The sequence below is a fragment of the Chelmon rostratus genome, chromosome 8 (genome assembly GCF_017976325.1).
Source record: "Chelmon rostratus isolate fCheRos1 chromosome 8, fCheRos1.pri, whole genome shotgun sequence".
Taxonomy (NCBI): Eukaryota; Metazoa; Chordata; class Actinopteri; order Chaetodontiformes; family Chaetodontidae; genus Chelmon; species Chelmon rostratus.
In genome coordinates, this window is record NC_055665.1 from 28,709,521 (window position 1) to 28,731,837 (window position 22,317).

The 22,317-nt window shown below is 40.1% G+C and overlaps 1 protein-coding gene across 2 annotated transcripts; it reads left to right on the top strand.

The window, feature by feature from the left end:
• The first annotated feature begins 285 nt into the window (after window positions 1-285).
• Window positions 286-22,142, top strand: cnot10 (CCR4-NOT transcription complex, subunit 10). 2 transcript variants are annotated; one of them, XM_041943025.1, is made up of 19 exons: window positions 286-469; window positions 2,846-2,937; window positions 4,449-4,610; window positions 4,720-4,870; window positions 5,350-5,489; window positions 6,014-6,097; window positions 6,184-6,267; window positions 7,636-7,753; window positions 13,521-13,670; window positions 14,528-14,730; window positions 15,571-15,692; window positions 16,881-17,060; window positions 17,907-17,987; window positions 19,433-19,546; window positions 20,094-20,224; window positions 20,308-20,340; window positions 20,565-20,692; window positions 20,911-20,986; window positions 21,744-22,142. In XM_041943025.1, the coding sequence occupies exons 1-19, from the start codon at window positions 454-456 to the stop codon at window positions 21,902-21,904; spliced, it is 2,226 nt and encodes a 741-aa protein (XP_041798959.1). In that variant the 5' UTR covers window positions 286-453; the 3' UTR covers window positions 21,905-22,142. The 2 variants fall into 2 exon arrangements, with proteins under 2 accessions (XP_041798959.1, XP_041798960.1); XM_041943026.1 differs by having other exon boundaries at window positions 5,353-5,489.
• Window positions 22,143-22,317: the final 175 nt, after the last annotated feature.

The window sequence follows — 22,317 nt, forward strand, 5'->3', positions numbered from 1 at the left end:
ACTACAGAAAAAAACAATTAGGAATTTTTAGTATAAGTTTTAGTTACTTTCTGTTGTATGCCTGGCCTTTTGACTGAAGCACAGTAAAGCACATTAAATGATCAATTTAGGGATTATTTACCCTACTGGAAATGTACACGTGTTGAAATGCTATCACATGTTGCGAAATGCTCTTCTTAGATCACTAATCAAACCGTATTTTCCTGAATATTCATGTTCACGACAGGTGGGGGCGTTGTAACGCTTTGGTTGCAAACTGTCACAAAACAGCAAAGAAGAATCGGTTAGGAGCGAAGTAGGCGGATTTTTGCTAACCATCTACTGTGTGAAACGCTGGATATTACGTGTTTACGCTTAATATTAATGTTTCCTGCGCCGGTCAACGGAATATAATCTAAAATAATCTTAACTACGAATATACGATTTCTAACTGTCCTTGATAAGACAACAGAAATGGCGGAAAATGCAGGTCAGTGTGTCAGCTAACGCTAGCTTGGTAGCTAGTTATGGTCAGTTTGAGCTAGCTTTACCTCCTTGAAGAGATGCATTTTTAAATCCAGACAGTCGAATAAGCGCTACTGTACCTTGAAATGAATCACTCTTGTAACGCTGAGTTGACCATTGGGTTATGCTGTGCTCTGTATCTTAACCACCCGAGTGAACTCTATCAGAATGCCTGTCCAGCGATAGCCGATCCGTGATGCATGAGACACGATGTGGCAAACCTTAATTCAGAAATGTCGCATGTAAAGTTTATTTTGTATTAGGAAAACATAAACCACCCAAACATGTCTATCTTAGACTTCTAGCGTTAACATCGTGAGCTTTTGGTAAATTCGGCGTGCATACGTTTACCATGCAGTAAGATTATGTAAACCTACACGCTTCTGTCAACTATAAATTAAGTAATAACTAAGAGTTAGCCAGCGTTAGCAGGGTCAGCCAATTCTCCGGCTGAGATGGTATCGTTACTCAAGTACATCGATTGTCTATGTATTCAATGCGGGGTGGGGTGGGTGTTGCCTAGGCTTGTGTTTTACACTCAGTGGTTTCCAGTTGGTGTGTAGAACAAAAAGCATCTAAAGCGAAAATGTTGCTACATTGAGATAGATGAGATGTCAGGATGCTTCAAGCTGACATCGAGGCCTCCGTAACTCACATAACCTTGTTACACTATCTACCTACCACTACCTGACCTGAGAACAATAAACTGAGGCCTCACTGGTCACAGGCTTACAACAATTGGTCAGTAAAAGATTGGAAAAACATTACCTGGTGTCATGAATCTCAATTCTGTTGCCACATGCAGATGGTACTGTCAGACTTTTGTGTAAACAACACAAATCCATGGATCCATCCTTGCTTGTGTCACACTTCTGGCAGATGATGGTGGTGTAATGGTGTGGTAGATATTTTCTTACCACACATTAAAGGGATAGTTTGTTTTTTTTAAGTGTGGTTGTAAAAGTTCGGTATGCATAGATGGCAGTTTGCATGCCCCAGTTTGGAGAAGCAGTAATAATAATAATAATAATACATTTTATTTAGAAGCGCCTTTCAGAACACTCAAGGACACTTTACAGAGCAGGTAAAACACAAATAACACAAGATAAATACAAGCACGATAATTAAAACCCATCAAGTTAAAACAAGCTACAAGGAGAAGTGGAGTTTTAGAGAGAAGGCAGTCTGGAACAGATGAGGTTTCAGTTTGGATTTGAAAGTGGGGAGAGAATCACTGTTTCTGATGTCGGGCGGTAGTGAATTCCAGAGTGACTGAAAGCTCTGCTCCCCATGGTGCTGAGACGGGCGGAGGGCACAGAGAGGTGGAGAGAGGAGGATGATCTGAGGGAACGAGAGGGGGTGGCTATGGAGAGGAGGTCAGAGAGATATGGGGGGGGGGCGAGGTTGTGGATAGATTTATCTGTTTTCCTCAAACATTATTTCTCTTTGAATTCACTCTATAAACATAAAACGAATTCTGTCTTACCCTGCATGGTTCGAAAAGGAATACAAAATTATTATTTTGGATTCTGTTCACGGGCACAGAAGCAAAGCAATGTAGTGCTTTAGACAGGGTCAGTAGCACTTTGTATTTTATCCACTTGGAAAAAGGCTCTTCTAAAATAAACAATGCACTAACAGTGTAAACATACAATATTTTTTGAAAATTGTCAGCGCATTACCTGTCCATTCTTACAGACACTTCTCACCCTTGTCATTACATTTTGTCAACCGTAGACCTCACTGTAGACCGTAGAAAAGGAAAGGGCTGTCTGACGGTGAGGTAAAGTGGTGAAAATATTCTAAATGTAGCATACTTAAACTGATATTGAGTATTTTTGAGTATTTTATCAGTGGAGTGGAATATGATTACATGGTTTAAAAGCCACAGCCTGCTTGAATATTGTTATTGACCATGCATTTATTTATGGCCACAGTCTGTCTCCTAATGGCCTCCTCCAGCAAGATATTGCACCAGGTCACAAAGTATATCATCTCAAGGTGGTTCCACCAACATTACAATCAGTTCAGTGAACGGCAATGGCCTCCATGCCCATGCTCGCCAGATTTCAGTCCATTAGAGCACTTTTGTGATGTGATGGAAAGGGAGAGTCGCAGCATGAATGTGCAGCTGAAACATCTGCAGCAATTGCATGATGCCATCATGTCAACATGGAGAAGAATCTAAGGTTCTTAAGGCAAGGCAGGTCCTATCCGGTTTAACAAAGGCTTACCTAATAAAGGTCAACAGGGGCTGTTAACACTGCTCATACCCATAGCACTTTTAGCCTTGGTTGCAGACAAGTGTTCTGAAAGTTTTTCTCTTTTCCATTTTGATCAGAACAAAATGAGGCAAAGCACGACAGCTCATCATCCCCTGGGATCACAGACCAAGAGAAAGAAGTGGCAGCCAGTGCATATGAAGCGTTTTTGGTAAATCATCTTCTTTCTTTCTTCACATCAGGGTTTCCACACATCCTGGGAAACTGTTGACAAAATTTTCAGCCATGGATAACACATGGAAGATGAGAGAAGAAGTAAAATGTCTTGACGTCACTTGACAGTGTTCACAAAAAGCTAACTTTTTTCTGTTATCTATCTCATGTGTTCGGGGCTGCTTTATGTGTTTCTTGACTCTTTGCTGAGAACGGGATGGTAGGTGGAGGTGTGGCTTATCCTCCCACTTGTTTTGGTTTGATATGCTGATGCTAGTGTGACATCTAGTTGCTGAAAATCTCATATATAGAACCTTTAAGACTTTTGATTCATCTTCAACAGTTGGGCATTGTTGAGAGTTGGATAGCAGGGAATGGGAAACTGGGGGCCAAAAAACAATGGTAGCCCAGCTGTATGTGAGTCAAACACCATCTATATACTGGCTATCAATATATTTTTTTACTTTGCTATTGTCTCTTAAAACACAATGCTGTATTGTAAAGGTAAAATGGACCATAGCATGACATGAAATCTTTAACTTTTGTAATGGTCACTCACACACTATGATTAGCTTTATTAAAGACTCCACTTAATATTGCTCAGAAAGGGGCTAAAGTCTGGTGTGATAAACTGATAAGAGTGTTTTGCCTTGCATTTTTCCTTGATATTTGTGTTTCTACAGTGGTAAAGTAGGCAGAGTAGTTAAATGGTTTCTTTGTTTTTTTGTGTGTTTTAATTGTGTTTATTGATGGGTGTTTTATTTTGAAAATTAACTGAAATCTCTACACTGTTCTTGTGTCTGACTCACTGCGTGGCTTGATCTGCTCTATGCAGACTGACGCGTCGTCTGTCAAAAATAGACTCTGCGCATTGTCTAGAACGCTAGCTATCAGCTCTATTGGACACGTTGCAGAAGGAATGCACCCCATGGAATTTAGGGGTAACTTTGAATTGCACATTTAGGTTTGTAAAAATCAACTTAGATTTGTCACTTTTCGTAATTGTTGGCTACTATTTGTATTATTGGTGTTTAGGCGGATCAGTTTAAGTCGATCAGATGACTGATTGCAGATTTTATTTTATTTACTCTTTTTTTTTCTTTTTTTTTTTACATGGTAGCCTGCCAAGGCAAAATGTTACCAGTGGAAACGCTTATACTATATGATTGAGCATGGTGTCAGGCAAACATTCACAATCAATATTTCCAGATTTCTTGTAAAATAATCAGAATAACCCTTGGTAGTTTTGAGTGATGTCTACAGAAATACCTAGGTCACATGAGTATATCCATGCTGTATTCACTGACCAGGGGACCGTTTCATGAAAGCAGTTTGTAAGCTTTGCATTGTAGATAAACTTGCAAGTAGTACAGGGCTCTCTCATGCTTGTGCATGGATCGTAAGTATGGACCTCGTTTTGATTAGATTGAAACATTTTAACATCAATGCAGATGATTTTTTATCTGGCCGTAAATTGCAGATTGCATGTTGCCCTTGTGTTCCTCCCAGGCTGGGAAGTACGATGACTCTCTCAAACACCTTGAAGCCCTGCAGGAGCTCAACAAAGAGGACTACAAGATTGCCATGAATAAAGCTGTTGTAGAGTTTTACAAAAGCGGTCAGACTACCACAGGGACTCTAAAGCAGACTCTAATGGCAATGAAGAACCAGGTAACTGCCAACATGTTCCGCTCATGTTGAATCATTTACAGTGAAAGTTCTAGACAAAAACTGTCATGTTATCTTGTGGTTCATCACACATCCTATCTTTATCTTTCAGGTTCACACATCAGCAGAGGACGTTGATGGGTTGGATGATGTTGAAAATAGCTTGCTGTACTATAATCAAGCCATCATCCACTATCATATGCGCCAGTTCTCTGACGCAATCTCCATAGGAGAGAGGCTCTACCAGTTTCTTGAACCGTTTGGTATGTTATGGTTAAATGTTTTAGTAAAGTTCGGTATCATATATGACACATAGAAAGTAGAGCTCTACATCTGAGACTGACTCAAATTGGATTTGAGTTGGAAAATTGAGTACTTGCAATTTGACTAGAAGTCATCTGCTAACTAACTTGAGTTAATTTAAAGGAAAAAATGTAAGGAGAACTTGACTTGATGAGCCATATTGAAAATGCTGTGTGTAGTTTTGCCTTCTAAAGCTCTGCCAAACTGATGTTAATGATGGATATCACAACATGAATGTGCAAGCCAAAGTTTCTATAACCTAATAAACACAGGTCTTTGAGACTTGACTTGGACCTGACCCAAAGATTTAAAAACAGTTAGATATAATGTGCAGGCATGACAACCATGCAATGGCTTATGGTTACCTAAATGTGTAAAATAATAGGGTTCATGTGTCAGCTTTGAGTTCGCCGTGTAGTCATTGTGTTATTTGTCCTAGAAGAAAAGTTTGCTCAGGCTGTGTGCTTCCTGCTGGTGGACCTGTACCTGCTCACCTTCCAGCCAGAGAAGGCCCTCCATCTGCTGGCTGTGCTGGACAAACTGTCTGTACAAGGAAGCAACAAGAACTGTAAAGGAGAGGTACTCCACAACACTACATTGTTATAAAAAGAAACTTACAGTTTTACACAGCCTGCTCTTATTTTCATATGGTTTATGGTAACATTTGACTGAAGCTTATTGCAGAAAATCACTAATGAAGTCCAGTGGAAAGAGAAACAGAAGTGATCAGTGGATCACACCACATATGTAAATACGGGCTATCTGGGCTAATTGTCATAGATATTTGCCTCTGAGATTTTCTGCATTTACGCTACGCTCAACAGCAGTATGTCTTTCGAGTCATTCGAGTTTGTGTCACTGTTACATTAGATAATCCACAGACCTCACTATCAGTAGGTTTCATTTGAATTACCTTCTACCACATAATTAGTGTTCAGACCACACCTAGAATTACTCTCAAAGAGTAAAGTGTTTTATCCCATTGTCTAACTAAACAAACTAAATATCTGAGCTGTGCCACTTGCCACATGCAGTTGTGTCTGAGGCCTCTAACAGATTTGAAAGCATACAGTTTACTGTTTGAGTGTTGTGCTTGATTCCAGAACAACAGTTCTAACAAAGATGGAGCAAACCAGAAAGCAGAGTTCACCACCATGATTGAGGCAGCCAAGTCAAAGATGCATCAGGCAAGAATTCAAATTTTAACGTTCACTGGTTCTGTGTCTCAGTCTCCTCTCCTCCTGTTGACTGTAATTGACCTTTTCATTTACAGTACAAAGTGAGAGCCTACATTCAGATGAAATCCTCCAAGGCCTGTAAAAGGGAGATCAAATCAGTGATGAACACAGCGGGGAATGTGAGTCTCAGTCTCTGTTTATGCTATCTCATCACCTGGTTCAAACCATGAAGGGGGAGGGGATAACGTCGAGGATATGCATGTGATATTATAGTGATTGGAAATCCTCCTTTCAAAGCATGCTAGAATGATGAGGAGCTGTTGAATTATTATTATTTATTAACTCAGGAACAACTTTTATAGACTACGAAAGAGTAAACACTGGTGAAAGTAAAGTGATGCACCATGCTCACTTTTCTCCATGTTGTACTGCCAAAGTTCAACCAATGTAAACTAGGGCTGTCAAAATGAGCCAGAATGGCGTTAAAATATTCCTTCTAAAAAAAACCCCATCGGCTCACACCATTCAAATTTTTATTTCTGCACATTATGTCCATAGGAGGGAAAACCAATACAATGAGAGACATAGTGCTTATTTGTTTCTTCAACATAAACATTTTTTAAAAGATCTACATACTTAAACAATACAAAATAAACAATAAAATAATGTCCTATACTATGTTGTTGAATGATGTGCTAGTTTCAGCTTGACCTACGTTATATTCAGTCAGCCTAAGTGACGTGTGTGCAGTTGCGCAGGTCCATGTGTCCTGGAAAACTTCAATGTCGGGAAAAAAATGAATATTAATTTTTACAATTACATGGATGGATTTTTTTTACAATCGGAATATAAATTTGAATTTAGAGTATTCATTGACAGCCCTAGTGTAAACTGAACATTGTCTGTACACATGCTGCACACCACATCACTGGTCCAGTAGAATTCTGGCTCTGATGAGTGGCTAATGTTGTGACAATGCAAATTTTAGAGTTGAAAGGAATAAATACAAAATCTTGTAAATTCCAACAGTTCTGGAACTACTCTAATGAGCTCTAATTTACAAAGCATTCACTCGTGAAGCTTTCATGAGCTGAGCTTCTAAGCTGGGCAACCCCCCACCCTCGAGTGCTGTGGACCTCTAAATTCACTCAAACTGAGGAACTACTTTTTTCGCTACAGTGTTTGTTGAATTACTCTAAAACCAAAAGCTTATAGTTAGGTCTGATGCTCCTTATTTTGAGAAGTTTCTCTCAATTCAGCCTGATAGGAGGTACTTTCAACCTGAAAATGTTTTGTGAATGCAGTCCTTGATGTCCTCGCACATCATCATCATCTGTGCTTACAGACCTGAATCTGTGAAAACTGGACATGAAAGGCCATCCATTGGCCTTTCATGTCCAATAGTGTTGTTGTTCCAATAGTGTTGGACATGTCTTCAGTTTCACAACAGTCAGCTGTTGGTTTGTTTGTGTTCAGGCTTATCATGTGGACAAGTGATACCAGTGCGTACCCTTCTCTGTCTCTCTGTTTCCTGTCCCCTCGCTCAGTCTGCACCCTCACTTTTCCTCAAGAGTAATTTTGAGTACCTGAGAGGAAACTACCGGAAAGCAGTGAAGCTTTTGAACAGCTCCAACATTGCAGAGCATCCTGGACCCATCAAGACAGGTGACAATTACTGTACATCCTCTAATAAGCCTGGTGTCAAAAAGCCATTCAGCTACTTTTAGTTTGACGTAGCCTGGTTAAGATTGTTTTTGTCTTTTATATTATGTTTATTAACAAATTTATGATAACAAAAAAGAAAACAGTCATATCTCCAATCCCATTCTCACCCCCCCCCCCATTAAAACAAACAAACAAAAACAAGCAAACAAAACAAACCAACACCGTCACCTATACGCACACACAACCACCCACACACGTACTTCTGACTGATGGAGAGGGGTACAGATTAACAAAAAAAAAAAAAAGTCCTGATGACACTTTCCAAAGGGCACAAAAAGTGTACCTTAAGCCTTCCATGATAATCCTTAAACATCTTTGTACAGAGAGTAACAGCAGGCAATAAAAGAAATCTAACAATGAATACAAATGTGATTAGGATGATTCTAATTGTTGCAGAAGGGGACCCCATCTTTTCTCTAATGTGAGTTGGCATTTAAAATTAATATTTTGCAGTTTTTCTAAGCGAATGGCTGAAACCAATTCATGCAACCAGTTTTTGAAGCATGGTGGAGTTGGTGTTTTCCAATTTTTTAGAATGTTTTTTTCTGCTAATACCATGCCATTAGGAGAGCTGCTTGTATGTATGCAGGGAGCACTGATGAGTCCTCTGAGGCTCCAAGAAGAGCAAACTCCCTGTCAGGAGGGAGCTTCCTCTTATAAACCCCAGAGTAAAAAACAAAAATTCTGACCCAGAACTGGTAGATTAACGGACAATCCCAAAATAAATGCAACATTGTACCATCACTGACTTTACATTTATCACATTTAAGAGAAACAGAGGGGTAAAACTTATGAAGCTTATCTTTAGAGTCGTAAAAACGATGAATTACTTTAAACTGTATCAACCTATGTCTACTATTTATTGAACAAATATGGATCCGGGAGAAAGCAGTCTTCCACAGTTGGTCAGAAAGCACAACAGTTTCTCTTTCCCAAGCTTTCTTAATACTGTCGACAGATAGTGAGTCTTCTGAAAATATTTTACGAATTTGGTTGTGAGCTTGTTACTGTTAGGTAAAAGAGAAAACAGATCAAGGAGAGCATGTCTCTCACAGTTTGACTCAAAGTGAGGAATGTTTTCTCGCACAAGATGCCTCAGTTGCATATAACGAAAAAAACTGGAGTGAGGGATCTCATATTTGGAGCTTAACTGCTGAAATGATGCAAAATTATCGTCTACATATAAATCCCCTATACACCTCCACCCTTTGGCACACCATGAAGAAAATGTGTTGTCCAGCAATGCTGGGACAAAAGCATGATTGTGGCAGATAGGAGTATAAGCCGATATACCAGGAGTTTTAAAGACATTTCTTATTTGGTTGAGATTTTAAGAGAATTTCTCACAACAAAGCTATGACTGACTGATTTAATAGCAGAAGAAAGGTTGGTAAAAAGTAACGAGGAAAGGGAAGAGTATGGTTTTTTCAAAGATGCAAGCTCCAATTTTAGCCAGAGGGGGGCAGAATGGAGTAACTGGTGGTCTGGAGAACCCCACTGCCAGTATGCCATTGCCCTAGCATTTGCTGCCCAATAGTAATCCCTAAATACTGGAAGACCAAGACCACCATCTTGAGTCGGCCTGTATAGATGTCTTTTGGAGAGTCTATGTTTTTTATAACCCCAAACAAAATCTAGAACAATTGTTTCAAGCTTCTTAATAAAATCAGATGTGATCCAAATTGGCAAGTTTTGAAAAAGGTTCAAAAATGTTGGTAGTGATACCATTTTTATAGCATTAACTCTTCCGATCATAGATATTGGTAGAGTCCTCCAGTATTCTATGCTACGTTTTAATTTATCTATTCCCTCTATTAGATTTAATTTCAACAACCGTTTTGGACTTTTTGAAATTTTAATGCCTAAATAGGTTATATAGTCCTGGACTATCTTGAAGGGACAGTTTTGTACAATCCTACTTTCATTAGTGAACATAAGTTCACTTTTATCCCAGTTTATTGTGTAACCAGAGATTTTGCCAAACCTTGTTATATACTGTAAAAGATGGGGAATGCTTTCTTCAGTATTTATCAAAGTGATAAGTAAATCATCCGCATAAAGTGTCACAATACATTCTGATCCACCGGCTGCTATACCCTTTATTATATATATATTTATTGGGATTTCTCATCCCAACTGCCAAAGGCTCCAACGCTATATTGAATAATAAGGGAGACAGGCAATCCCCCTGTCTCACACCCCGATATAAGTTGAACGGCTCTGATGAGACATTATTAGTTGAAACAGAGGATTCGGGAGAACAGTAAATCATTTTAGTCCAATCCATGAAAGTCTTTCCAAAACCAAACCTCTGTGAAGTTTCAAATAAGTACGGCCATTCAATGGAGTCAAATGCTTTCTGGGCATCCGATGTTATGACAGCTGCTTTAGTATTGTCACATATATCAGAGTACTATATATTCATCACTCGACGCACATTAAAAAAAGAAAGCCTACCTGGGATAAAGCCTACTTGATCTGGATGAATAATAGTTTCAATTCGTTTATTTAATCTGGTAGCAAGAACTTTAGTTAGAATTTTATGGTCTAGATTAAGCAGAGAGATAGGCCTATAATTAGCAGGATCTGTGAGATCTTTTCCACTTTTTGGTAACAGACATATGTTTGCTTTGTACAAAGACTGTGGAAGTCTCTTTTTAGCTACTGAATCATTTATCATCCTGAGTAAGTAAGGAGTTAGAATGTCCTTAAATGCTTGGTAAAATTCAGCTCCAAGCCCGTCTGGTCCGGGACATTTACCAGTAGGGAATGCCTTGATTGCCTCATTTAACTCATCAACGGAGAAATCCCTTTCCAGAAATGTCTTGTTTCTATCATTTAACTGTGGCAAATTCAAAAAATCCAAAAATTGAAAGTAATCTCTATTTGTTGCTGTGGAAGTAGAAGTATAAAGGTCAGAATAAAACTCTCTAAAACATTGATTAATCTTTCCACTGTATTTTGTAAATAGCTGATTTTGCCTGTTCACCTTTAAGTTGTCTTGAAAATAATTTATGACGTTTATCATTTAATTCAAAATGTTTCTGGCAGGTTTTAAGTAGAAGGTTATGAATTTCCCCTCCCATTGGAGAGTTATACTAAGATTTTAATCTCAGAATTTTATTATAGTCAGACTGTAGCAAAGAGGTCTTATGTATTTGCTCGATTTGAGTAATTTCTTGTTCTATTTCTTTACATCTCTTAATTTTTTCCCTTTTCCTGTAGGCTTCAAAAGAAATAATGTATCCCCTCATAGTAACTTTAAGTGCTTCCCAAAGCATAGAGTCTGAAACGTTTTTATTATCATTAATCTCAAGAAAATCAATTAGCTTTTTAGTCATGTACTCCTTAAACCCAGGTTCTGTCAGAAGTAAAGGATTAAATTTCCAGTTGTATTTTGGTCTAGAGAGAGACAACTGCAGCTGCAGTTTAACAGGACAATGATCTGAAATTAATATATTATGATACGATGCATTTCTGATGGTTGAAATCAAACCAGCATCAACTATAAAATAATCAATTCTAGTATAGGTTTGGTGAATATTTGAGTAAAATTAATATTCTCTAACGTCAGGGTGTTGTATTCTCCAGATGTCTACCAAATTTCTTGATTTAATTAAATGATTAAGGGTCTGAACAGCATTAATGGTTTGGAGGAGGTTTAGTAGATGATCTGTCTAGAGATACATCCATATAGCAGTCCCCTCCAATTACAATATTAGATGATCCATCTTCTGGGAGTAAATCAAAAACTTTACGAAAAAAGGTAGGGTCATCAGAATTTGGCCCATAAATATTCAACAGAGTAATGGGAAATGAATTAATACATCCAGAGATGAAAATAAATCTCCCTTTGGATCAATAGTTTTAGATGTCAATTCAAAAGGGATGCTATTTCGAAAGAGAACTGCAACCCCCCTTGCTTGGGATGTAAAAGGAGCATGGTACACCTGTGAGATCCAGTTTGTTTTCAGTAGCTTTAACAGTATAAGTCTCTTGTAAAAACAAAATATCCCCCTTCAATGGATTCAAATGAGACAAAACCATCCATCCATCCATCCATTCTCTTCCGCTTATCCGGGGCCGGGTCGCGGGGGCAGCAGTCTAAGCAGGGAGGCCCAGACTTCCCTCTCCCCAGACACTTCCTCCAGCTCTTCCGGGGGGACCCCGAGGCGTTCCCAGGCCAGCCGAGTGACATAGTCCCTCCAGCGTGTCCTGGGTCTTCCCCGGGGCCTCTTCCCGGTGGGGCATGCCCGGAACACCCTCCCAGGAAGGCGTCCAGGAGGCATCCGTTGAAGATGCCCGAGCCACCTCAGCTGGCTCCTCTCGACGTGGAGGAGCAGCGGCTCTACTCTGAGCTCCTCCCGAGTGACAGAGCTCCTCACCCTATCTCTAAGGGAGCGCCCCGCCACCCTGCGGAGGAAACTCATTTCAGCCGCTTGTATCCGAGATCTCGTTCTTTCGGTCATGACAATTGGGTATTGGGTAGCAGTCGTGGGCGGGGGCCCCGGCGGCCCAATCCCTGGACTCAGAATCTGGCAATGGGGACATGGTCATGAGACAAAACCTTGCCGCATTTTTAGTCATTGCCAAGGCCCCTTACATTCAAGGATGAAAACAAAATTGTTCCGTTTAAATTCATTTACTTAATGTTAACAAATGAAATAATCAGAAATTGTAAACCTCCAAAATTTTATACATGATTTCGACCTAAATAATAACAACAGAGTGTACCCTCTCAGAGACTAAACCAGGATCTACATACCTCTCCCCACACAGCCTTCTCACTTGCACACACACACATACCACCACCACCCCTTGAGCGCCTGGGTTACCTGTCGAAATCCCCTCCGTTGTGCCATCACCTCTGCTGTATAATCCGGGTAAATGAACACCCGTTGGCCATTGTAGGTCATCTGTTGTTGCCGACTCAGCCGAAGGATCAGCTCTTTCTCCTGATAAAAATGAATTCTGGCGATAATGCTCCTTGGCTTTTTAACATCGGCAGGTTTTGGCACAGGTATGCGGTGCGCTCTATCCACAATCACAGGCTTTGCAAAGGTGTTCGCCCCGAGTAACCTCGGTATCACCTCCGTGATGAAGTCTGTGGGCTTGCCCTTTTCCTCACCCTCCGGTATTCCCACGATCTTAACATTATTCCGTCTAGATCGGCCCTCAAAGTCATCAAGCCAACTGAGTGCTCATGAGAGAAATTTAAATTTATGCTCTAAATGGTCAAAACGTTTGTTGATTGATTCCAAAATTTTATCCGAGATCTTCTCCCACAAAGGCAACGACTCACCTGCACCAGGCCCATTGTCCACAGCCATGTCTGATTGTTTGGCGTGCTTTGCTTGACGCGTGTCAGGCATCTTCGTGGCTTTCCAAGGTTGCAATGAAATAAAAAGGATCCCCAGTACTTCGTATAGTTATTAGATGTATTGGAACAACTGCTAACTCTGATAAATATGATTTTAAGACGGATTAAAAGAGAAAAATACTTGACTTCCACCTGGAGCTCTGAGAGCCCTGACCACTCCATGTGCGCCTCACTTGCGCCGCCTTCTCCCCTTCGCCTGGTTAAGATTGTTAATGTTGTATTGACAAAATATTGTTGGAGATGTAACTGTCTTTAGTGGTCACGTGTGATGATTTTTATGTGTGCTAATTGATGGATTGTGCACGTGTCCTGACTTGTTTCATTCAGGTGAATGTGTTCGATGTATGTTCTGGAACAATCTGGGCTGCATTCACTTTGCAATGGGAAAACATAACCTCGGCATTTTCTACTTCAAGAAGGCACTGCAAGAGAATGACCACACCTGCGCACAGCTGGGAGATGGCAGCAATGGGCAATGTGGGTCACAGCAAGTACTGTCTCCTGACTGAAACTGCTAATATTTCAAATGATAGTCCATCTAATGCATGTGATCAACCACTCATCTCCTGCAGGCTTGAGAGCTGGATGTAAAACGTTCACTGTTGTATCCGGTCACCATGAAATCGATTGAAATCCAAAATCACTGCAGTATCTCATCGCAAAGGAGCAAGCTACTTTGTACCGCAAAGTCTAAATTACAAAAAAAACAAAACATTTTCACACTTTCTGTCTAGTGGTATTTCTCCATGCTCATAGTTATGGTTTCATCAGGGTTTTTAGATATCTGTCTCTCAGAAGAATACAATTTTGACATTATCAAAAAATTCAGCAGCACTGTGTGAAACAGTGTTTCTGCTCCATGCAATCCACATTTTCACTAACTACATTCTACCAAAGAATTAGGCCTTGTGAAAACTCCAGAGTAACAGGGAACAGTGTGAAGCCCCATTCACATCCATTGTATTGGGTGGTAGGCAGAAATCTCAGAGACAGATATCTCAGCATCAAAACCATCTGCATGGAGTGATCCCACTAAAGGGAGGTCAGAAAATAGTTTTTTTTGCATTTGTGTGAAGTGACTTTTAGTCTACTATTGTCATGTTTAAAACCCATAGTACTTTTCTTGATGGACTATGAGTATGACAAGGGATATAAATGCACAAATAATTGTTGAATTATGTCATCATCTTTTCAAGTATTTTTTAAACTTATCACAAAAATAATCTGTTTAAAGTGTACACTTTGGCTTTGATCTAAGCCAATTTGGGAAATGTATCGTTAAAATGTATGTCCCCATTAGTAACAAGTACCTTTCTTCTGTTTTTAACTCCTAGCTAAGAAGTTCGCCGGTATCCCCATGTGTGCTCTACTATCCAACAAGCGTTATGAGCTGCTGTATAACTGCGGTATTCAGCTGCTACACATCGGCAGGCCTCTGGCAGCGTTTGAGTGTCTGATGGAGGCGGTCCAGGTTTACCACTCCAACCCTCGACTGTGGCTCCGGCTCGCAGAGTGCTGCATCTCTGCTAACAAGGGGGTATGACGTCACTGATGTAGATTGTTTCACAGTTGTTTTCCCTTTTTATTTATTTATTTATTTTTTAAAGCGTTCTGCTTCTTTAATTTTTCCTTTTATCTTAATTTAAAGATTAGTTGTCATTTTGCTTTTTTTTAAAGATATATATTTTTATATATATATTTAGTTTGTCAGTGTTAGTAGGTTTTGTTAAAGAAGATGACCTTTCTAAATAGATTTTGAAAATGTTCAGTAATTATACACAGTGTTGAATGTTTTGTTTTTTCCAAGTCACTTGTTTATACTATTTGTGTGAATTATGATTTAATTTCTCAAGTTTGTTTGTGCTAGCTTGTGACACAATTGTGATTTCATATTTAGCTTTTGTTCTCTTTTGATGCTATTCTACTATTTTATACTGGAATTTTAATTCTGAACATTTTATTGCTGCATTTAAATTACTTACACTTGAATTGTAAAGCCTCTTAATTTTGAAGATTTTTTTATCTGGTTTCTGGCTGACAATTTAGTAAATGTATATTTATTTATTTCTTACATTGTCTTTTAATCAATGTTCAAGCCTGATTTTGCCGTACGCATAGAAGAAGAATCCCAGTCTCTTTCACACTCTGAGGAACACAACTCATTCATGAAACACTGGTATTGCATCAGTACTCAGTATCAGCAGATATCCAGATGCAGGTATCAGGAACTGAAAACTAAACGCTGATCAGTGCAACCCTACATTAAACATTTAAATTGTGTGGCCTTTAAATGGATGATACTTTCCTATACAGTCACACAAAGATGAACAGAAACCCACATAAAGTCATTTCATGGTGTCTGTGTTTATGTTTCCAGGGGTCGGAGCAGGAGAGCAAAGGTTTACCTTGCAAAAAAGGTATAGTTCAATCTATTGTCGGGCAGGGTTACCATCGCAAGATCGTTCTGGCATCCCAGTCTACGCAGAATACTATCTACAGGTCAGTGTTAACTCTTTCCAGTACATCCTCCAACCTGAAGAGTCGGAGGCACAAGAGAAACTACTGATTTAGACTTTTACCTTTACTGACCAGCAGAGGGCAGCAGTGCAATGCATGTTAGTTAACACGGACCATTAGTAAGGGTTATCCTTGTTTTTCTCATTAAAGACTTGTTAAACATTTGATTTCTTGCCAAGAGTAAAAAGATCAGTTTCAGTCTCATGTTAGCACATTGCTCATGAAGCTAGAGCTTGGAGTCAGTTCGCCTGGTGTAGCATAGAGACCAGAAGCACGGGGAAACAGCAAGTCTGGCTCTGTCCAAAGTTCCAAATACACATACCAACACCTTAAAACTTGACTGATTTATATTGCGCTTTAACAGCAAGTCACTCTCTGTACCTGTATGATGATTGCTTTGATTACCCAGCTTTGACAAATTTCAAGAGTGTCCTAATTGAAATGAGTCTAAAACTGTGGATGTCTGAAATGGTAGGAAACTCACTGTACATCCAAAAATCCTGCATGCAGTGCATCATGTTGACAAACACATAAAGTATCCTTAATTTGTAGGAGCTGAAATCAGCAAAAAACGCTTGTATGGCCTTGTCAGTTTCTTTAAAAGTTAAAACTATTGTATGAGACTATCTCTTATAGAATATGTATGAATGTCAGCATGTATCCATTGAAGCTATATCATATTTCCACTGAGTGAAATATTCAAATGCAACACTTGCAACAATATATTTTTCATGTGCACCATTATGTTGACAGAAATATTGAGTGTATCTTGTGCATGATTTTATACTAGAACAATGACTGACTGATTTCAAATCGGTACGTAGTGGTTTATCTGATATCGCCCTTTTGGTGTTGTTTCTATAACATCATCATTAATGTTGCTCCTGGACCATCATTGCAACTGACCACAAATTGCATAGGGGACTGGTTATGGTGGATGAATGAGTCAAGCACAGGACTTTCACTCCAGAGACTGGGGTCCCGGTCTTGTGTTGTACTTGTTGTTATATAGTTGTTTTTTTAGTTTTAGACTTAGTTTATGTTTCTTTTTTATCATCTTCAGTTTTCTGTTTGATTAGGTCTAATAGGTAATTCTGCTTATGTCGACCCAATGCTCTTTTTGACCAGCATAAGCCTGAACTGTTTGTGTTTGTGTTTGTGTTTGGACAGCGAGGGCCAGTCAGCAGCTATCCCAGTAGCCAGTATGGAGTTTGCAGCCATCTGCCTAAGGAACGCTCTGCTGTTGCTGCCTGAACATCAGCAGCAGGACGCCAAGACAGAGAATGGCTCCAAGACCTCTAGTCAATCAGGAAGCACGGAAAGCGGCAGCGAGAACAGTGACGCATGCAGGTCTCAAATACAACACACAACAAACACACAGACACAGAGAGACAACAACACACACACAAGCAAACAAAGTACGCACTTGTGTCTCTACTCCGCTGTTGTTTTGAAGCAGGAATGGAGAATCGTGTGCCATAGAGAACCAGCAGTGACTAATGAATAGCAGGCCCAGTAAGACCAGAAACTGTACATTATATACACCAGAAACCCCACTATGATACCTCTAATTTCTGCAAAGAGCCATTAAAATATTACTGATAGGAAGCTAAAGTAAGTCAGCCTTCGGATTCCACGTCGTAGCCTTGCTCAGTTAGCACACAACAGGAACTGCGTTACATCTGCCTGGCAGTCACCTTTTCTGAGCAGACCATGTAATGGAGCTTTTGGGAAAAACCAGGGGAGGTGGAATCTGCTTCTACATCAACAAAGATTGTTGTACAGATGTCACAGTGTTGGAGAAATCATGCAGCCCTCACCTAGAGACCATATTCCTAAACTGTAAATCCTTTTATTCATCGGGAGTTCTCCTCATTTATTCTGGTCAGTATTTACATCCCACCTCAAGCCTGCGCTAGTGAGACATTACAACACCTGGCTGACCAGATTACTCAGACCGATGGAGCAGTAACATCCAGACTCTCTGCTCTGCCAAAATACACACAGCACAAAAAGTGTCCCACAAGGGACAATAACACACTAGACCTCTGCTACACAACATGAAGGATGCATGTTCCTTTGTCCCCTGTGCAGCCGTTGTGTTTTTTGTCCACGTTGAGCTGTATGTCCTTTTTCCCGATGCGAGAACATTGAGTGCAGTGTTTAAACTGAAGTCAAATTTTGTGTGTTTTGCAGTGGGAAAGGTCAGGAGGCTGATAAGTTCTTATCTGCAGCTCCATCATCTCCTCTCCGCAAACAGGAGGTAGAAAACCTCAGGTAATGAAACCTGTCAGCTCTTCTCATTTTCTCCTCTCCTCATTTTTTCGGAGCTTTAAATAACTTGTTACAAATGGATCGAAGTTAGCTTTCAATTTTGATCACTGAAATCGAAGTGGGATCAGCAATTCTCCCAGTATTTGTTTTGCTCTGATAAACTACAGTTTGTAGTAGGGATGGGTCTTTATTTTTCAATTTTCTGAATTGTCATTAAATTATTATAAGTCACCTAGCCACCAGTGTAGGAATGTGTGTGTGAATGGGTGAATGTACCATTTATGTGATCATTGTCTTATCTTAAACTTTTTTAAACTGTGTGGGTATGACGTAGTTCACTGGGGATCGTGGAATGTTTCTTGAGTGTGTGACTGAGGAGCATCTACATGTATTGTCGATCATGGTATATGTAATTTTACATCATTGTAACAGCTTACAGTTAGGCCCAGAAATATTTGGACAGTTTCTTTTCAATATTTTGATGAGAATCCTTTGCAGGCAATTCCAGGCCTTACTGCAGCTGTCTTCAGTTGTTGCTTGTTTGTGGGCCTTTCTGCATTAAGTTTTGTCTTGAGCAAGTGAAATGCATGCTGGATTGGGTTGAGATCTGGTGATTGACTCTGCCATTTCAGAATATTCCACTTCTTTGCCTTAAAAAACTCCTGGGTTGCTTTTGCAGTATGTTTTGGATCATTGTCCATCTGCACTGTGAAGCACAGTCCAATCAACTTTGCTGCATTTGGCTGAATCTGAGCAGAAAGTTTATCCCTGTACACTTCATCCGGCTGCTTCTGTCTTTTGTCACATCATCAATAAACACTAGTGACCCAGTGCCATTAGAAAGACTCAAAATGTAAAACTAACTTTCTTTTAAAATGGAATCTTTAGAGATCCGAACAAGAACAACAAAGATGCAACAGTAGTGCCTCACAGCCACCGGCTGTTGCTATAACATCACGTGAGAACGTGGTAAACAGTCCTGCTGCTCAGTCACATTACTGTGTAAGGCAGCGGCATTGCTACATCGCACTGCCTGCCCCTAATATTATAGCAGAAACACTAAAGCCGAAGCCATATGGACTACGGACAGTGTCAGCAGAATCAGGTCCTGACATGGTTCAGAGTTGGCCTTTTAACCTTGAAGCACATGTATACGTGTCCAGCGAGTTCTCACTTGCTGGAAATACTCCATTTGGTTTATATAAGTGGTGGCGCCAGGGTAGAGTGTGCCAGCCTGAAAACCAATATACAGGCAAAATGTAAATGTTGTCAGGGCATAAAACCAGTGACCTTATGATTTTTACGATTGTATAACAATGGCATAGCCATCGGTGCTATAAAAACATGTTTGTGAATTGTGACCTTAAAATTGAAAGTCAAATTGAAGCATGGATTTGGAGAATTGTGACACCCCTAGTCATCAGTGTTGTCGACTGTTTGGTGTGTAGGTGCTCCATCCTGGCTTGTAGTGCCTTTGTGGCGCTAGCACTGGGAGACAACCTGATGGCTCTGAACCATGCTGAAAAACTGCTCCATCAAACCAAGGTGTCCGGATCCCTCAAGTAAGTGCTGGGTCTGTTTCTCAAATCCAGCTGTAGAGCTGAATGGTATGCTGAATCATAATCCGATTCTTTTGACAGATCATGCGATTGCGATAGGAGTCATGATTGTCGTGGGAATTGTAGTTTTGCACTTCATTTTCTCTGAAAAAATATAAAGTGAGGATGATATGACTTTTGCTGGGGTCTTTTACCAAACGAGCATATTCCCTTCATCTAGAGAACATAATTTGTAGTCCGAGGCATCCCTGTAGCACCACAGTACTTAATAATGCTATGTTTTACCTTTACACGTTTTACCTTCATCAAAGGTAATATAGCCATATTGTGATTTAAATCATAAATTAAATAATAAATTAATTAATAATGAATTCAATTAATTGTTCAGCCCTACCCATCTGATGGCGCACTTAGTCTGTTTTTCTTCTGCAGCCACAAAAGAAGCACACTGATGAGTTAAGGTTGATCAGAGCTGATCAGAAGTGTCCTCCTCTACTGTGAATCACCCAGCTGTCTGGTATATCTTCCTCCCCCTCTGCTGTGAATTCAGGTTCCTGGGTCACCTCTACGCTGCTGAAGCCCTCATCTCATTGGACAAGATCTCTGATGCTATTGCTCACCTTAACCCAGACAATGTCAGTGATGTGTCAATGGGAGTGCTGACCAGTGAGCAAGACCAAGGTCTGTGCAGTTTTACACATTGCACTACAAAACATAGTTTTTAATCATATTTACTTAATGCTTTGCTTGTTTTTTCTCAACAGGGTCTGACAAAGGAGATGAACCTGTCGAATCTTGTGAGTCTACCTTAGTGCATGATTTTTACTTGAAACAGTACAATCTAATCTATAAGATACTTGGACATTAATAAAAATGCAGTGAATGGAGTTGAGTCAAAATAGCACAAATGTACAGTTTCAGAAATTATATCACAGCAGCAAACTAAGACCAGAATAAGTTAAAGTATAAAGGCTGTTACTAGAATAGTTCCCTTTGTGTGTGTGTGTGTGTGTGTTTGCAGCAGGGAAGCAGACTCCCATGTGCTACCCCAGCAGTGTGACATCAGCTCGGGCCATGATGCTCTTCAACCTGGGCAGCGCCTACTGCTTGAGGAGCGAGTACGACAAGGCTCGCAAGTGCCTGCATCAGGTAACCTTGACAATAGCTGTGTGACTTCAACGGGTCCTGAAAATGTCAGGTTGCATTCAGACTGAACATAGAAGTGAGTCAGAAATGCAGCCTGTCTATGCTGCAGGGGTGTCAGCAACAATACACAGTAGAGTCGTCAAAAACGTAGATCCTTTTTTTCCGGAGAAAGTAGTAAATGTAGAGTTCTTTTCGATTTGTGATTTTTATGTCTTCATCAGGCTGCATCTATGGTGAACACCAAGGAGATTCCACCTGAAGCCATCCTACTGGGAGTCTACTTGGAGCTACAGAATGGTCAGCTCTCCATATGATACTCACTGACACACTCTGTCTACATAGCCCCTTTGAACCAGTTTTAAGTCTTGAGAGCTCCTTCTCATGTAAATTTCCCTTGTGGTGTGGAGCAAAAGACATTTTAAAAAACAACAAAAAAAATTGTATAACCACAGCAATCACCAGACCATCAGTCTTCCTGTTGTCCCATGCTTGCTGCCTTAAGAGCATTACTGCAGTCAGTCTGCAGGCATGTTGTCTGAATGCATATATTTTAGAGATTAGTCTCTTCCATTAGAAAACATTGGAGGGCAACACAGAATCCTTGAATGTATTGGCTATATACTGTCACAGATAACAGCTGACACAACTGTAATAAAAAATAAATATTGTGTCTGCGTATGGATCTGCATATGCTTTAACATGCCTGAGTTCTCAAACAGCATTTTGTATTAGGTCGACAAAGTGCTACATCTGATCATGTGGCTTGTTTTATTTAATGAAGAAACCTCATTTTGTAGATCAGCAAAGTAAAGTATGATTCAGATATCAGTGCTGCAACTTCATTACTGGTATCATAATAAGATTGCTACCAAAGATTTCAAACTGCTCTGGGTTATTGGCTCTCTAAACACCAAAAGCAGTCTCATCTTTGTCTGGTCTTACTTGAATTAGTCAAGGTGATTATGAAAAATGTGGTTGTTGTGATGTTCATTTGTTTAATAAGAAAGTGAGGGGCTAAAATCAGGAGATAAACCCCTGGATCTCTGTCACTCAGGAAACACCCAGCTGGCCCTGCAGATCATCAAACGAAACCAGCTGCTGCCCATGACAGTCCAGAGGATCTCCCCAGACTCCCGCAAGAAACCTGTCCAGCCCTTCCAGTCTATCCAGCCCATCCAGTTGCCCTCATCCTTCACACAAGTTCAGCGCAAATGAACTTCCACGACCATCCGCGGTGATTTTTATCTGGAAGACCCAACAGCTGCTTAATCTCTTTCCTGGAAAAACCTCACATCATGCAGACAAAACAACACTGCAAACAACTAAAAGGTTTACTGAAAAGTACAAGTCAGGAAAGATACATAGTAGTTCATATTTTGTGTATAGTTAGGTGATTTGTTACTCTTGGACAAAGTGATCTCTATTTTGAAATAAAAGCAGCATGAGCACCTGCTGCATCGTCTGTGATCATTGAGTCTCCTTCACTCTGGGGGTCTTGATCTATGTAGGAGGGATGGAGGTCTTTTACATGCTTGTGCCCAGGACTAAATACTGCTGTACAAAGAAAAGGAAGAAAACACAGACACCCAAAACAATTGCAAAGAGAAGTAAAACCACCACAAAGACAA

Coding starts and splice junctions, on each gene's coding strand:
- cnot10 (XM_041943025.1), top strand. Junction 14,731..15,570: donor GCATCTCTGCTAACAAGGGG/GTATGACGTCAC, acceptor TTATGTTTCCAG/GGGTCGGAGCAGGAGAGCAA. Junction 20,987..21,743: donor CTACTTGGAGCTACAGAATG/GTCAGCTCTCCA, acceptor TCTGTCACTCAG/GAAACACCCAGCTGGCCCTG.